This window comes from Diospyros lotus, chromosome 10 (assembly GCF_014633365.1).
Source record: "Diospyros lotus cultivar Yz01 chromosome 10, ASM1463336v1, whole genome shotgun sequence".
NCBI classification, from domain to species: Eukaryota; Viridiplantae; Streptophyta; class Magnoliopsida; order Ericales; family Ebenaceae; genus Diospyros; species Diospyros lotus.
This window is the reverse complement of record NC_068347.1, coordinates 4,083,965-4,103,051: the sequence shown is the minus strand read 5'-3', so window position 1 is coordinate 4,103,051 and position 19,087 is coordinate 4,083,965. Positions and strand designations below refer to the sequence as shown.

General features: G+C 36.8%; 1 protein-coding gene and 1 pseudogene across 1 annotated transcript in view; both read left to right on the top strand.

Moving 5' to 3' along the window:
* The window catches only part of LOC127812256 (uncharacterized), a 41,394-nt gene that overhangs the window by 18,608 nt on the left and 3,699 nt on the right, over positions 1-19,087 (top strand). The window contains exon 4 of the mRNA XM_052352643.1: positions 7,623-7,693. Coding sequence (XP_052208603.1) covers positions 7,623-7,693 — 71 coding nt within the window. The remainder of the gene's footprint in view (positions 1-7,622; positions 7,694-19,087) is intronic.
* Positions 14,697-17,278, top strand: LOC127812254 (G-type lectin S-receptor-like serine/threonine-protein kinase At2g19130; annotated as a pseudogene).

Sequence of the window (19,087 nt, the reverse complement as noted above, 5' to 3'; positions counted from 1 at the left end):
GATTTATTCAAAATCAACTCATGAGTTAAGAGTGTACCTATTAGCTCTTCCATTCTTAAAACTTTTAGATTTTTGGCTTGAGATATTGTAGAGATAATGATCTAAGGATTTTCTTAACTCGATCCTTTTCAAAGATTATTTTTCCTAACATTTTGAGGTTGTTTATAATTTTTTAGAACCTACCATTCATGTCACTTATGTTTTTATTTTGCTACAATTTAAACTCTTCATATTGAGTCATTAAGAAATTGATCTTAGTATTTTTAACTTGATCAGTTCCTTCATATACCACTTCTAATTTTATCCATATTTCATGAGATGTGGAACAAAAAAATAATTTCTCATATTTGCTAGGAAGTATTGAACATAAAATTATATATTTTGCCTTATGGTCCATTTGGTGTTTTTTAATGTCTTTTTCATTCCATTATTTCTCCTCAAGTTTAGATGTAATAAAACCATCTCTAACAATTTTCCAATATTGATAATCTATAGAGAACAAGTAAGACTCCATTCGCATCTTTCAATAGGCAAAGTTCGTACCATCAAAAAATGGCAGTCTAGAAGGTGAAGGTCTTTCGGGAATGGTTTGATTTGTGAATGATGTCATCTAGATCTCTTTAGGTTGAACTAAAACAAAGTATTCAACTACCTTAGAGGCCTGCTTTGATATCAATTATTGGTCCCTTAGGTAATGGCCACTCAAGAGAGGGGTGAATTGAGTGAAAAAAAAACTTTTCGCTTAGTCGACTAATGCTATATGGATAGTTGATTAATGAACCAAAAATGTTGAAAATAAGTTTTCTCCATTAAAAAATATATTTGCAAAATGATTTGAATAAATAAGCATACTTTATTTGAATTAATACCATAAAAGGTTATTAGAAAATAAAATTGGGGGTTAACAATTTGTACATAGTTCAAAATTGGTCTTTTTGTTAATTATCAAAATCTTAAAATAAATTAAATATATCAAGTTGGCTCAACAGCTTTAGCCATACCTTAGCAGCAGTGTCTTCATCATTTACTTATCGAAGTACGTAGTCCGCGAGATTTAGAATCAAGAGATTGTAGGCAATCTCCATTGTATCTTGTTTTTCTTCAGGGGTCATGGTTGTAGGGAGATCTTTTTCTCCTCCCACAGCCTTTAGGCACCTTTGTTAAACCAGAATTTCCCTCATCTTCTTACACCACATATTGAAGTCGCAACGTTCATCGAATTTCTCGATTTCTATCTTCGTGGATCCTATCTTCTCTTTCTTCTTGATTTTGTCTTGATGCTTAGAGACACCCCTTTGGATCGTGAGGTCTTGGATCTGGCTCTGATACTAGTTGTTGAGTTGTTGTTGACTTGTAGATAGGGATTTGTCGACCGATGACTCCAAGAATAGATACAAGATAAAAACAAAGAAGAAAAAATATATAACAAAATAGAAACACTCGCACACGATAAACACTAGCAATTACGTGTTCAGATTCTTAAATGAATCCTACTCACGGCAAAGGGGATTCCCTAGTCAATCCACTATACAGTAACAACATGATTATAGAATTATACACAAGAAGCCTCACTGACTCACTCCAAGAACTAATAGAATACAAGCTCTTGCCTGAGCATTTCTAGCACTCACTGTAACACCCCGCTTTTCTCTTACCGAGCGTGTCACTATGCTGGGACCCAAAATATACATAAATTATTTTTTTCTTTCTTTCTCGGTACATAACTTAAACCTTAAGTACCGAGTCTCAAACAAAACCCCCAGCAAATCATTAAAAATGCGTAAGCGATAATCGAAACCTGATATGGTACACAATCAATTCACTTTATTTATAACATAAGAATTCGTACCATAGTTAACATCATATCCTCAATATTGAAATACATAAATACATGGGGATTCCATAATATTCTAACAAGACTAATCATCAATAGCTAAAACATATCCGAGTAAGCTCGCTGAATCCATCGGCCACACCATCACGTGCTGTCATATCTCAACCTGCTCCTTGCCTGAGCTGCAAGTCTAAACTGGAACGTTGAATGTTCTAGGGGCATAACCCATTAGAAGATGAAACTTTTAGTAAGGGTCCAAAACATATATACGAATGTATGATGCAATAACATGAACAACATTTGCCCTTAATGTAACTTCCTTGGCTCGCAAGCCCGGCTAGGAATCCTAGGCAAATCCCGAACCTCTGCAGAATAAGCCTAACGTTATTCCCTCAACGCCTTTGGGGAATTACGACTACACTCTGGGGGCGACATCCCATTCCCATGCACAAATATCAACGTGACAATAATATCATGCCATGTAATTATCATGACTTTCCATGCAATATGACAAAATGAATCATATCTTTCGTAAATATTATGCATATATAAGCAATCATATCTTTCATAAATATCATGTATAATAAACAATCATATCATGTAGGATAGGAAAACTCACCTTTTGAGATAAACTTGCATTTTCTCGAAAAGCGTGCATCGCCTCGATATGCTTGTCCCTCCTCGATTTTTGTGCCAACTTTCAAAAGTTACACCAATCTCATCATCTCGATCACCTCAAATATAAAATGATATTTTATTACTAAATATCCTCAATACTCCATTTATTTTCTTTTATTTCCTATTTTCCTTCATTTTTCCTTCTAAAAATCCCAATAAATACATCGAGACTATTTTCTCAAATCTATCTTCACAACAATTCATAATATGCTATGAACTTCCAAGGAAAAATATTGGACTTACCCGGATATAGCATTTTCATGCAAAACGAGATTCTTTGGTGCGAAAACCGAGACATCGGGAATCCCAAATCCCAATCCTTTTGCACACACTTCCATAAAATAATTTTTCTGATTTTTTCAAGATTTTTCCCAATTTTTCCCATGCTCCATGTGCCTGCATGCGCCCCAATATGCTAAGGCGAGTGGCGGCGCGTGAGGAACCGCGCGTGCCGGCCACGGGCCGGTCATCCTCCCTGGCCACGGCGACGCCAGCGATCTAAGATAGCTCCACCACTTGAAAGCCCACATCCAGTCGATCCAAATGGCACCACTTTGGGCCTCAAAGGACAACCGGAGCACAGCCAACCGGCTGTTTGAAAGCTCAGCCAAGCGGACCGCCCTCTTTTCCGGCAACCCTCGAACTTCCATCAATCGGCCATGAAAATGGCTCAAACTCTCTAGAATGAAACTTCAAGCCATGGGAAACAAAAGCCCTATGGTTTTGACTCCCAATTTGTTCATTTTCGAGGTCGATTTGAAGCTCCATTTCCTCTCATTTTCAGCCATTTCGAATGCCTATTTATAGGCAAATCCGAGCACCCAAAAGCCTTTGGCCGCCTTACCCAAGCCTCTAAGAGCATAAACCTCCCCTGGATCGGCCTTGAAGCAGCTTCATCCGACCACAATCTCGATTTGCATGTGCCGCGACCAAGCGACCAACTTTTGGTTAGAAAACTCGAGTATTCGACCATACCAGAGGCTGCTTTCGACCCAAAAGTGATCCCCAAGCATCGCTAAAGCAACCCTGACCATCCCTCGTGCCTTTTCGATGGCAGAAACAGTCGGTCGGTGATCGCCCATGCGTTGGTCAGATTCCATGGCTGCCATTTTTGGTTTTTTTGCAGATTTGCCCCCCATTTTTGGTATTCTCATTTTGGCCCTTTTCCACTTAACCCCTCAACTTTAGACAATTGGATTTAGGTTCCTCAAGTCCTAAAAATTTCATTTTACCCTTGAGGATTCCAAAAAAATATCGTTTCGGCCTCCCTCTAACAATTTCTAAAAACTGCACTTAGGCCCGAATCTTTGTTTTGGCCTTAAACCTCTTTGTTTCTTCCTGAAACCACTGAAGGGTTGTTCCTAATGAAAAAATGAAGCTCCCTCAAGCTTCCATTGACTTCCAGGAAGTCGTCTATAATAATTCGGTAATGCAGCCTAATTGGCAGTTGCTATTTTGCTGTACCGAAAACTGTTCCCGATCTGATTTCTTTCTGCACCATAAATCCTATCTCAGGGTGCTCGTTAATGCCACATTATTTTCTTTTGGGCATCTCGGCTCCAGGGCACTTCCGGCAGTCGATTCGGTCATCCATACAGTAATAAATTACCGTTATATCCTCAATTTATCCTTAAATTCCATTTTTTCCCCAAGATAAATTACCCTTGAGTCCTTTATAATTTCTCAGGTATTACACTCACAGTTCTCTCAATCCCAGTGATTCATACTTTAGATGGTAGGAGATGCAGTAGCTTATTCATGTGTTTTCCCGCATGCTCTATCTCTATTTATAGAAATAATTTGATACTTTGAAGAGGCAGAATTAGTTATAATTTAGAAATATGGTTAGGAGTTAGCTGTTGGAGTTGCAATCTCCAATGGCCAATACCAACTTATAGACTGTCTCAATTTTGAGTCACTAGACTCAACATAATGGAATAAAAAGGGCAACGCAGAAAAATTCAGAATACTCCCTATTCTTTTCTCTAAATTCTGTAGATTCCTCCTTCCTTTAAATTCTTTCCCTATTAATGTCACATTGAAACTGCATGGCTAATGTTGAGCATGCTACTTGATTTAGGAATACATGTGTAAAGTTTTTCGGCTACAAAATTATGAGTTCAAGAAAGTCATGAAGTTCATGGCTTATATCTTGTCATGGATGGTATCATTTCAGGAGGTGTGAAATGTTGGTAGATTGATACTATAAACTTTAATAGATATATGGCTCTTGAAGTTTATAGTTGGTGATTTAAAGATGTCTTACGTACTTAGATTTGTGGACTAACCATCTTAGTTGTGTCATGCTAAGTTGCTGATGGTGATGATGGTGCATTTCACACAATAAATTGAATCTTGTATAACAAGGACGATTAATGATGCAACCATTAATCAAGACTCGACTTCAGGCCGAGCCGATCACGTCAGAACAGTAGCACCAGAATAATATTTTAATATTTCATAAGTTGTAAGATTCTACTTGATTTAAGATTCTACTTCATGTTTGATTACGATTTATTTTTATTAGGATTTTAGTTGAATTTTACTTAGGATTTATTTCTATTAGGATTCTAGTTGACTTTTACTTAGGTTTTATTTTTAGGATTCTAGTTAGATGATTTTATTCTAGTTGAATTTTGTTTACAAATATTAGATGGATTTGGATTAGCCAAACACTATAAATATGCCTAGAACCTAGAGTTTCCAATCAAGTTTTTCTCAATACAAATTTTGGCAACCTATTTGGGTTTTCTTAGCAAAACAATTTTGTTTTTGCATCTTCTTGAAATCTAAATTTCAGCTAGTGAAGTTTGTTCTTTCAATAATTTATTTTTGTGTGTTTTTTCACACCCATACTACATGCTGCTTCAGATGGTATCAGAACGATTAATCAACCAATCAAATGGCCAATCTTGAAGGTAATGGTAAAAACCAGCCTCGTGACGGTGATCGGGGTTGCCCGCGGTTTGAAGTGCAATCGAAGAATAATAGGAAATAACTCGTATAATGCAGCAACAATTAGAGCGAATCACAACTAATTGGGCATTTTACAACGAGTTAATGATAACTAGAACTAGACTAATGACATGAATCAAGCCGGTTATGTTAAACCGTTAAGACCAGCCATTAGTCCTATCCTTGTTAATCCTAGAAGACCAATGATGGATGATAGCAACGATAAGGATGATCTTGGTTGTATGATAGCCAACCTTAGTGGTAGAGAGGTTAAGAAGAATGCGCAGTAACATAACCATTGGGGAAACGATGAGTATAAACTATAGAATGGCTTTTCAGTGAGTTTGAAGCTTGATCTTGAACATTATGTTATCCTAGTAACCTCAACGTTTACAAACTCAGGTTTGGTTTATGCTGCTAACATGACAGAAACTCTAAGGTTGTTGACTCATATTGGGGTATTTTCTAGTTCCGAGGGCTCAAGCATTGCTTCACAATCCAAGGATGGCGTTGTTTCTTCTGATCGGCTTGCGATTGTAAAGGAGATGGTGGCCATGGTAGCAGATCCTTCTACAGTTTATTCAGGCTCTGACATGGTTGAATCAAAGGCAATATGAACGTATTTACCTTTGCGATTGCAAAAACAAGATGGTCACAGGGATCTTTTTTTGGATAGGGGTGTTGGATCTCCCAGGCTAGTTAACTTGGGTAGTGCAATTGCTTTCGGTATTAATTTGAAATTAGATTTCAAAACTAAGAATGTTGTAGTAGCTACTGCTATAGCTAATCAAGTGCTTGGTCCAAATGAGGATTCAAGCATCAATATTTTAAGTGATGAAGAGACTGCTAGTAGTCATAGAATAAGCTTCTATTCAAAATAGTTGCAAAAGAATGCTTCTCCAAGCAAGAAAAATCTACGGATGAATTCGGAAGCTATTGAGGAGTCAAAATCAAGAAAGCTAATGAGAGAAGAAAGACATGTGATAAGATCTACTAGATTAGAGAAGCACTCAAGATGGATTGTTCATCATCCTCAATCTAACAATAATAATACAATGGAGGCAAAGGGCAACAAACATGGTGATGGTTGGACCCATGCCAATGAAGATAAGGCTAAGAGGGGAAGGAATGTCTTTGTTCATGTTCCCTTAGTAGAAAAGTTCAAGTAGTTCAAGAAAATGTCAAGCAAAAGTTGCACAAATAAGAAGTATAAGATGACAACTGGCAAGCATAGGAAGCACAAGGTATTTGAGGTTAGAGATGAAGTTATGATATTTTTGAAGAAGGAACGGATTCCAACATGAAAGCAGAACAAGCTCAAGCCAACGAAGTATGGTCTTTACAAGATTACAAAGAAGATCAATGATAATGCTTATGTTGTGAATTTGCCTAATCATATGGTATTTCCAAAACATTCAATGTTGTTAATCTTTCTTTATATTTGCTAAATGTTGAGTTGTCAGACCTGGATCATAATTTGAGGACGAATTCTTTTCAAGTAGAGGTGAATGATGCGGTCACTAATCAAGACTTGGCTCAAGATCAAGCCGACCACGTCGGAACAGTAATGCTAGAACAGTATTTTAATACTTCATAAGTTGTGGGATTCTACTTGATTTAGGATTCTACTTCATGTTTGATTACAATTTATTTCTATTAAGATTCTAGTTAAATTTTATTTAGGATTTATTTTTATAAGATTTTAGTTGACTTTTACTTAAATTTTATTTTTAGGATTCTAGTTAGATGATTTTATTCTAGTTGGATTTTGTTTATAACTATTAGATGGATTTGGATTAGCCAATCACTTTAAATATGCCTAGAACCTAGAGTTTGTAATTAAATTTTTCTCAATACAAAATTTGGCAACTTATTTGGTTTTTCTTAGTAAAACAACTTTGTTTTTGCGTCTTCTTGAAATCTAAATTTCGGCTAGTGAAGTTTGTTCTTTCAAGAGTTTTTTTTAGTATGTTTTTTTCACACTCACACTACACATTGCGTCAATCAATGCAAAATGATCGCAGAGACATCATGAAAGGTTGTTCTTGTTCACCTGATCAGGTAAGGCAATGCAAGTGATATTGTCTCTTTTTCCTTGTCTTAGAAAGTGATACTTTCTTTTTTGGCCATTTACTATTTCATCTGGTTTATGCAGTTGGAAAGCCCTCTTAAGCAGTTCCATTTACACATTTTCAGAAACCCAAGGTGTCTGCAATACCTGATGAGGTGAGTACATTTCCTTTTATTGTATCATTTTATTTCACAGGCAGCACTTCATTAATAGTTTCAAGTTCAGTAGTTGGAATGTAGGGTCCAATTTATTAGCTATGCTTTCTTCTACTTTACCGAACTAGCCTAGTTAGGATAAAATTGCAATTGTGATGAGTTGGAGCACCTGGTGCTCGATCTGAAGAAACACGGCCGACAACCCAGCACCTAGTAATCCTTTCTAATTCAACGATGGGTTGAGATAGGCGTCAATGAAGAGGTCGCTTCGAAACTCTAGCTCCTAAAACGAAGCTAAGCAGTCACCACCGACAAGATTCGAACCACCAAGTGATCGAGTCTCCCCATTAGGACCCTTCTGACAGTTCTTATGCTGAGCTAGTTCTTTAGAAATTGTAAGCTCCCCAGGGCCTGTGCTCGGACTCGTGGTCTCAGCAACAATAGTGGCAGGTTGCGTGGGGGGAGCAGCAGGTGTCGGCACAGCAAAAGCCTTCCCAGCTGCCTTATTTGTCAAAACGGAGCCTTACACAGCCTTACCTCCCTCCTTGCGAAGCATATCTATCTCTTCCTTGATATCTTTTTTACCATATGTGGAAGCCATTCGCCCTACAAAACACACAAGCGCAAATAGCAATCGAATAGGCTGTCACTTGTAAGGTTCGCCAAAACCTCTGCAACTATCTCCTTCTTCCCGTTATTGAGAAAGTGAGGAAACCCTAGCCAAAAGGGGATCCTTATAAAGATCGCTGAAGAATACCTATGACACATCCCACAGATCTACCATCACCAAGCCGCCACTTGTCACGCATATAGGGAATTCTCAGTTACCACCCAACTAACGCCTTCTCCTTTTAGGAAAAACACCCTCAAATCCTAAAGCCATGCGCAGTGCAGGTTAGCGCGTAGAGAACCCTGCTCTGCTTACTCATCTCGGGCCGACCTCAAAATGACTCCAGGATCGCCATCCCAACAAAGACAAAGTCAACTCGACCGACCGCCTCAACCCCACTTAATTTGACTCCTCAAAACTAACACATGGGATAGAAACTGCCCAGACCTCCATTTTTTAGCTCGAACGCTCATTACTCAAGCATTCGACCTGGGGGGCTATGGATCGTCCGGGCCCGATCTCGGCCCTCTCTTAGGCCTGATCTCAGTGTTCTCCTTAGGACCGATCTCGGCCCAATCTTGGTCCTTCCCTTAAACCCAGCCTTGGCCTAGCGCCAACCTGCTACAGTGTCATTGTGACTCCCACTGGATATCCGCGTTGTAGCCTCAGATCTTGTCCTCATTAATGGCGGATTCCATCCATATTAATGAGGGTCTCGTCGCCACCATGTTACCACCTGGGAATCTCTACTGGCGCCGGATAGCTAGTCTCATCACCTGCAAACGCATGATGCATGCATGCAGGAGGACATCTCTTCCTTTTATATCAACTAGCTCTCTTTAAAGCCAAGGTATGTTCTGATCTCTGACTTACTGATACACTCCTTCTCCTTACTCTCTTACTCACTCGACTATTGGAGTGCTTGCAGGTGCCAGCTGCCCCCCGGATGGACCTATAGCCGGAGCCCGCGTCCCGCCTCCAATCGCCCTCTTTTGGTCAAGAAGGAACATGATTCTTCTCAAGTAGAGATGAATGATGCGGTCACTGATCAAGACTTGGCCCAAGTCCGAGTCGACCATGCTGGAACAATAACGCCAGAACAGTATTTTAATACTTCATAAGTTGTAGGATTCTACTTGATTTAGAATTCTACTTCATGCTTGATTACAATTTATTTCTATTAGGATTTTAGTTGAATTTTACTTAGAATTTATTTTTATTAAGATTCTAATTGACTTTTACTTAGATTTTATTTTTAGGATTCTAGTTAAATAATTTTATTCTAGATGGATTTAGATTAATCAAATACTATAAATATGCCTAAAATCTAGAGTTTGTAATAAAGTTTTTCTTAATATAAATTTTGGCTATTTGGGTTTTCTTAGGAAAATAATTTTATTTTTACGTCTTCTTAAAATCTAAGTTTCGGCCAATGAAATTTATTTTTCGGTTTTATTTTGTTGTATTTTTTTCATGCCCATACTATACGCTGCGTTAATCAATGCAAATGATCGCGAAAATATCATTAAAGGTTATTCTTGTTCTCCTGATCAGGTAATTAGGTAATGCAAGTGATATTGTCTCTTTTTCCCTATCTTTTATTAGGTACTTTAGTATAAAACATACCAGAAAATGATACTTTCTTTTCTACCCATTTACTATTTCATCTGGTTTATGCAGTTGGAAAGCCCTCTTAAGCAGTTCCATTTACACCTTTTTAGAAACCCAACGTTCCTTCTGAGCCAAGATCAAACTCTTTTTTTGACTATGATTGGGCCTTGCAGTGGTACAACCTGGTGAACCAGGCATAGGACTTGACTTGCTCTTTCTTCTCTTACGCCAATTCCACTTTCGAGAGAACTATTTGGATTGACTTGGGCATCAGCGATTTCAATCATCACTTATGACATTTCAACGACTCTTGCTTTTTCTATTTTAAGAGATTTTTTCCCAGAACGAGAATATTGCGAATCTTTTAGATAAACCTCTTAAAGAATTAGAAGGCCTGGTATATTATGATGTGTGATTTGATCAAAATTTTAATTTTACAGATTCGAAATGAGAAACTGTCATCCCATTCAATCCAATTGGGATGCCCTGGTAAAGAAAAATACTAAAACAAAGCACTTGATTCGGATATGAATCATAGGATTAAATATCTTTTGAATTCCTCCATTTGAAATAAAAATGGAATTGTAGGAAAAGCAACGACTGGAGTGGGAGAGTCAGAGTCGAAAAGAGGATTCCTCACTTCTTTCTCTCATTTAAAACCGTGCATGAGACTTTCATCTCACACGGCTCTTAAGTGATAAAACGATGAAGAACTCATCTTCTTTCTTTTTTGATTACCTTCATCACGTATGTATAAGACCAAATCTATTATGGGACAGTTCATGATATTCATATCGATCTATTATGCACCTCTCGAAGAGGCCCGTGCTTCCTTTGTTGAAATAAGGACAAATGGTTTGATTCGAGATTCCCTAAGAATCAAGTTAGTGAAATCCTCTATTCTGTATACTAAAAAAAGAAATGATCCATCGGGTTCAGGATTGATCTCTAATAATGGATCAGATCGCAACAATATCATACCTGATGAGGTACACTTCCTTTTATCGTATCATTTCATTTCACAGGCAACACTTCATTAATAGTTTCACGTTCAGTAGTTGGAACGTAGGGTCTAATTTGTCAACTATGTTTCCTTCTACTTTACAGTATTAGCCTAGTTAGGATAAAATTGCAATTGTGATGAGTTGCGTTATATATTTATAATGTAAAAATAAACCTCAATAAAAAGATAACAATCCCAACCTTCTAAAATGAAAAAAAAATCTCAATATTTGGGTCTCTTATTTTTGCTTTTATATTTTTGTCACTAGTTTTCGGTTAATTTTTTCTAGCAAGATGGGATGGCACAAGGAAAACAGAGAGTTGCTTAGTTGTGGAAAATGATTTTAATTTTTTATTTTTAATTTTTTTAAAAAAATTAAAAAGTGTGTTTAAAGTTAAAAGTACAGAAAAAATAATTTTCAATATGAAATATTTGTTACAAAAGTAGAGATGTTTTAATTTATTTTATATAATTTATATTAGAGAAGGATAAGGAGGTGATTTGAGATTTTTTTTAAAAATGGTGTTTTTTATATCCCTAAATTGATAAGAAAATCTGAAAACTCCTTTTAATAATTTTTTAAGTTCAATTTTAAAAAAAATTATTATTTTTTGAATCTTCACTTTCTAATTGAAATTTTTTTTTATTTCAATAAACTTTCTAATTTTTATTTTTTGTAAATATTTTTTAATTTAAAAAATTAATTTATTTTCCTCCACAAGATAGCTCTGGAAGTCTTCAATTAGGGTGGGGGCACTGCTGAAGGACTGACTGATTGGTATGTATATTTGGACCGAGGTTAAGAATGATATCATACTTTAATTTTTTTTAGTGTTAGATTATGATGCGGAGTTCAAATAATTTGACGGTTGAGATTTCCATTGATACCTTCACATGTTAATAAGGTGGATATATCTACCCATCTTACTAACATTGATTTCTGTTGCCCCCAGTTGGAGAGTATGATAGCGTGCGGTGACCCTTTCAAAAGGACAATGACCCGTCACCTATAGGGACTAAAACCCTGTTCAGTTGTGGAAAATTATTTTAGTTTTTTATTTTTAATTTTAAAAATATGTTTAAATGTTAAAAGTATAAAAAAATAATTTTCAATATAAAATATTTGTTAAAAAAGTAGAGATGTTAAAAGTATACGCGCGATTGAGGTGCGTGAAGGCAGTACCATCATCTTCTTTTTCCTCGTTCTCAGTATTGACAATCTCTTTCCTTTTTTGTTGCCGACAACCTCTTGCCTTCTGCTTGACCTCTCGCCTTGTTCACTATCGATCAATCCTGGTCCCTCTTTCCTTGCTGCCGACCAACCTCTGGTCTTGCTTTCTTTTGTCGGTAGTCGTTGCCTCTCTCTCATTCTTGCTCTTGCTCTATGCTGTTGGTCTCTAGCAACATGGGAGGCAAGCAGTCAGTTAGTCGGTCACCTTTTTCATGCTGGTGGCTGACAACAACGTTGATCGGGGTTGGGAGGGCTGGCGATAGCAGCTGTATGGACGGCCAGATCTGGGTAGGTGACATGGGAGGTGAGTGGTCAGTCGATCTAGTGGCATGGGAGGTGGGCAGACAGCGATGGTCCAGAAGCGTGGGAGGTCGTATTTCTCATTCGTTACCAATAGAAAGGTGTATGATGTTGGATGTTGTTGCACCCTCCTCGGTTCGTTCAACGACGTGAGAGGTGAGCGGGCAGCGACGGTCCTACGGCGTGAGCAGTGGTTGTATTCCCTGTTTGTTGCCGATAAAGAGGTGTGTGCTGTTAGAGGCTGTTGCACCCTTATTGGTTGTCTTTTCAGTGGTTGTTCGACGCCAACCCGCCTCCTCAGTCTTTTCAGTGGCTGTTGCACCCTTATTTGTGGGGAAAAAAATTTCTTCTCTAACCTTTTGGTGGATAAAAATATATTTTTTATATTTTTCTAATATTACAAAATGGATTTGAAATTTTTTTTAAATTTCAAAAATAATGTGAAACTGTTATTTAGATTTTCAAAATCGAAAGCGTTTTCGAAACGTTAAATTGACGTCTCCTATAAATTTCCGTGGATCAGGGCTTAAGTTACGGCTAGATTAGCAACGATTTTTGTTGCCCCCAGTTGGGGGCTATGATGATTTAACAGTTGACCGTAACTGGACTTCCAATGGTGCGTGCTGGAGATCAATAGAGAGAGAAATTGAGAGGGATGGAGAGGTGAGACGAGAGACAAAGAAGTGATTTAAATATAAAGGTAAATTGATTAATTCTTGTACTTTATTAATGGATTAATTTAAAGACAAAGAAGCGGCAACCATTTTATGTGCTTTTTGTTTTCGTGCGTTAACTAGTCGCTGTAGGGTCCTGTGATGGTATTTTGTAAAAATATTTTCCTCATATACAACAACAACAACAATAACAATAATATATTCAGCCTTTATCCCACTATATGGAGTCGGCTATATAAATTCTAGACTTCCATGTATTTCTGTCTTTTGTCATATCTTCGTTTAGATCCATATATTTCATATCAAATTTTAATGTCTCTCCCAAAATCTTCTTGGGTCTATCTCTACCTCTTTTTGTGACTAATTATTCCATTTCATCAACTCTTCTCACAGGAGCGTCTCTTAGTCTCCTTCTCACATGACCAAACCATCTTAATCTAGTCTCTCTCATCTTCTTCTCGATTGGCACTACTCCTACCTTATTACGAATAATTTCATTTCTAATTTTATCCTTTCTTGTATGTCCGCACATCCATCTTAACATCCTCATCTCCCCTACACTCGTCTTTTGCTCATGCTGGTATTTGACTGCCCAACATTCTGAGCCATACAACAAGACTGGTCTTATAACTGTCTTATAAAATTTTCCTTTCAATTTTAATGGGATTTTACCATCACATAACACCCCCGATGCATTTCTCCATTTTAACCAACCTGCCTTAATTCTATGTGCGACATCCTCGTGGATTTCTCCATCTTTTTGAATCACTAATCCCAAATATCGAAAATGGTCTTTTCTTTGTAAGATTTGGTCTTCTAATTTTATTATAACATCATCTACTCTTGCATTTTTACTAAATCTGCATTCCATATATTCTGTTTTCTTTCTACTTAATTTAAATCCCTTAGATTCTAAATTGTTTCTCCACAACTCAAGCTTAGTGTTCACTCCTTCTTTTGTTTCATCCACCAACATTATGTCGTCTGCAAATAGCATACACCAAGACACATCTGTCTGAATATCTTTAGTGAGTTCATCCATTACTAGGGCAAATAAGTATGGACTTAGTGCAGAACCTTAATGCAGTCCTATTGTAGTTGTAAATGGTTCAGTATCCCCTCCGCATGTTCTGACCCTTGTCTCTACATCATTTATGTACATTTTAGCTTACATAAAATACATAAATAATATACATATCTTTCGCCTTATTGTCCTTCACTGTTCTTCAACGCCTTGAATGAGGATATTTTAGACATTGATACATTATTATGTAGTTCAAAATATATACAATGATATATTAATAATATTTTTCATTAAAAATTGACTGAACGTTGCAGCTCCCAAACAAAGAAAAGTTTGAAAAATGGCCTAATGGTCAATTCGCGAAGCCTAATGGACTTCTTATAAGATAGAACGACCGCAACTCCTTCCTTTCCATGACACCAGTTGCATTTGAGTCCCAACTTATTCAAAATATCAAAGCCCGCTCACTCTCTCTCTCTCTCTCCCCTGTAATTCAATCATATCTAGTTCTATTATCACAGCTCCTGCACGAATCTTTCTTGGCAGAAATGGGTTCCATGCTGCTAGTTTTCTTCCTGGCCTTCTCCCTCAACACGCGTCTCTCTTTTGGAGCTGACACCATCTCTGCAAACCAATCTCTGTCCGGGGATCAGACAATTGTCTCTGCAGGTGGGAATTTCGAATTGGGTTTCTACGCACCGAGTAACGCTTCCAAGTATTACATATGCATGTGGTACAAGAAAGTGTCCAATAAAATTGTACCTTGGGTAGCTAATAGAGAATCAGCCGTCTCAGATCACCGTTCCTCACAACTCAAAATCATAGATGGCAACTTGGTGCTTCTCAACGAGCGGAAACTCCAAGTTTGGTCCACCAATCAGAGCTCTACAACTTCGAATTCTGTTGTAGCAGTTCTTGGGGATGATGGTAATTTGGTTCTGAGAGAAGGGTCCAAATCCAATTCCACAGAACCAATTTGGCAAAGTTTTGATCACCCAGCCGATACTTGGTTCCCTGGTGCCAAGATCTCATATAATTGGGTTACTAAAACCCATCAACGCCTTACTTCATGGAAGAATTCTGAAGATCCTGCTCCAGGGATATTCTCTCTTAGTCTAGATGCAAATAAAAGTGAGTATATTATAATGCGGAATGGGACTGAAGTCTACTGGAAAAGTGGTCCATGGAACGGGCAGGTTTTCAGCAAAATCCCAGAAATAAAGAACTATATTGGTTATAATTATAATTTTAGCTTTATCGACAACAAAAATGAGAGTTATTTCACATATTCTGTCGATGATCCTTCAATAATTTCTAGATTTATCATGGATACATCCGGGCAAATAAAGCAAGTCACATGGGTGGAGAACAGCAAGGTGTGGAATTTGGTTTGGTCTTAGCCGCTACGACAATGTGAAGTTTATGATTTCTGTGGGGCATTTGGCACCTGCGATGGGACGACAAAACAAGCTTGTAGTTGTTTGAAAGGTTTCAGACCTAGGTCGGACAGTGACTGGAATTTGAATGATCATTCTGGTGGGTGTGTGAGGAATTCCCAATTACAGTGCGAGACTTCTGGTGCTGTTAATAAAGAAAGAGATAGGTTTTGGAAGTATCCCAACATGAACTCGCCTGAAAATCCACAAACTGTGGCTGTTGGCAGTGAGGCAGAATGCGAAACTTCATGCTTGGGTAACTGTTCGTGCACAGCTTATGCTTATGACAGTAATGCTTGTTCGATTTGGATTGGCGAGCTTGTGAACGTCGAACTACTCTCAGGAAATGGAAAAACTCTTTATATTAAACTCGCTGCCTCTGAGTTTTCGAGTTCTAAAAATAACAAGGGTACTATTATTGGAGTTGTTGCTGGTTCCATTGTAGTGATAGCCCTCCTGGGTGTTGTTTTTGCGGTTTTCTGGCGGCGGCAAAGGAGGTCAGTTGGATCGACAAAAGCTGTAGAGGGTTCATTAATTGCATTCGGATACAGAGATTTGCAGCATGCAACCAAGAATTTCTCTGAGAAACTGGGGGCAGGAGGCTTTGGCTCTGTTTTTAAAGGGACATTACCTGATTCAACTGTTGTAGCTGTGAAGAAGCTTGAGAGCATCATCCAAGGAGAGAAGCAATTCCGAACAGAAGTCAGCACAATTGGAACTATCCAACATGTCAATCTTGTTTGGCTTCGTGGGTTCTGCTCTGAAGGCAACAGGAAGTTGGTGGTGTATGATTATATTCAGAATGGCTCCTTGAATTCCCATCTTTTCCATGAAAAGGATGAGAAGGTTTTGGACTGGAAAACAAGGTACCAAATAGCACTGGGGACAGCTCGAGGGTTGGCTTATCTCCATGAGAAATGCAGGGACTGTATCATACACTGTGACATAAAGCCTGAAAACATCCTTTTAGATGCTGAATTCTGTCCAAAAGTTTCTGATTTTGGACTTGCAAAGCTTATGGGGCGAGAATTCAGCAGGGTTTTGACAACCATAAGGGGAACAAGAGGCTATCTTGCACCAGAGTGGATATCTGGAGTAGCCATAACTTCCAAAGCTGATGTTTTCAACTACGGTATGATGCTTTTTGAGGTTGTATCGGGAAGAAGAAATTCTGAGCACACCGAAGAAGGGAAGCAAAAATTCTTCCCAACCTGGGCTGCAAATGTTGTCATAGAAGGAGGCGATGTCCTTGACCTACTAGACCCCAGACTGGACAAGAATGCAGATGCGGGAGAGCTAAGGCGAATCTGTAGAGTTGCTTGTTGGTGCGTCCAAGACGATGAGAACCATAGACCGACAATGGGTCAGGTAGTGCAGATCCTGGAAGGGATTCTGGATGTGAACCCACCTCCGGTTCCACGATCCCTCCAAGTCTTCGTTGACAACCAGGAAAACATAGTTTTCTTCACAGAGACATCCTCTGGCCAGAGCTCTGAACATCCGAGCAACACTTCGACTGACTCCTCTCAGGCAAAGAGCCCTGCATCCTCGACAGATGCCAAGCCCTGAAGGCCAAAAGGGATTATTAGTATATATAACATGCATGTTCTTCCTTTTTTGTGTTTTCCGTGTCCATTAGCATCATTTTACTTTCACAACCAAAATAAGACCTCAAAGGCTTTTGGGCTGTGTTTGTTTTAAGAAAGCTGTTTAATGAAATCCCTCTATCTAAATGGAACATTGAAATGATGTTTAAGGCGATCTTCATATGTATAACAATTTTAAACTTGAACAAAGACCTAGTGGTAGTGTACACCTAATTTAGAACTCGTATAAAATGCCAAGGATTTTAAAGTCATGCTTCTTTTTTTTTTTGCTGTTTTCAGGCCATTTTCAGTTTTTAGTTTTCCAAAACAGTAAAAATATGTTTACTTTTATACTTTTAAAAATGCATTTTCACAAATAAGAAAAAAAAATTGTAAAGAAAAATTAAAATAACAAAAAGTCATTTTAACTGTTTTTATTATAAACACGCTCAATTTTTTCAAAATGCGAAAAACGTTACAGACAAAAAGAATGCATTTCTTACAATCTCAAAATAGACACTCAAAATATAAAACTGAAAATGAATTCAAAATTGAAAATTAAAATACAAAGAGAACAATTTCTAATACTCTACCTTACTTAGGTAGTGTTTATTAACAAAAATATGAGTAGAAAAAAAATGGAAAATGAAAAATATTCTAAACAAAAGTGTTTTCATTGTATTTGTTAAATTTATCTAGTAATTCACTGATAAGAAGTCATGTGACTTCTTATGTCTAGGATTGTTCAAATAAATTTATCTTGAACTTTACAAATAAAAAAAAGGAGGCATATGACTCTTAATGTATTTCAAAAAATTTAACAAACAATCTAATAAAAATCTTGAAATATTTTTTAACTTTATCTTGTTTATTCCATATCTTAATTCGAAAAACATTTCAATATTATTTTTATACAAGTTTATCTTATTCATTTTAACAAATATTACCTTAGTTAAATAAGGTTTTTAAGATTTATATGCCACTCACCTTCTCATTTATAAAATAGAACAAACTCCTGTCATTATTTATTTACATTTGAAAAAAAAATTAGAATTTAAGCCTTGTTTGGAAATGGTGAGATTTGGGACTATTTTCTATATTTGTCATTATTTACCAACTCTTGTCAAATAATATTGTAATGACTTAATTTCATATTACAAGTATATTGGAAGATTTTTGTTATATTACTCGATCTCATGAATAAAATTATAATTTAACAATATGTTCCTTTAATTTTAGAACCCAACAAAATCCCCTCTTTGGAAAATGTTGTTTTTCCATTTTTATTTTTATTTTTTTGGTGCAACCTAACTCATGGTTGTATTCTTTTAATGGTTAGTTTATGTGTGTAATCAATTATTTAGTTTTTATCTAAATTAAAGAAAATAAAACAATTGGCAGTTATATCTTTTAAATGTTATCGAATGTATTTATAGTTGTTAAACAATGACATGGCACATGTGGGAATGTTAGGTCGGTTGTTCAATTAAATAAAAGTTTGTTTATTACTTTATAGCTACATACTTGTTTAATTTATAAACGAATTTCTTGTATTTAACTCACATGCTAAACAATACACTGATAATTTCGTTGCAAGAAGAACAGGAAAAAAAATCTTATTAGGGGATATGGTAGAGGGCATATCTGCTTAGTAGTTGAGACATAAAATTAAGTATTTTATGTAGTGTTTGTTAATTAAGATATAGATCGAAAAAAATGAGATATGAAAAGTATTTCAAACAAAAGTATTTTTTATTATATTTGTTAAATTTTTCTTATAACTCTTGAAGAAGAAGTTATGCGACTTCTTATCTGAATTTTTTTAAATAAATATATCTTTCCTCCTTTAGATAAATTTATCTTAATCCTTACAGATAAGAAAAAAAATGACACACATGTGTCTTCTAGTGCATTTTAAA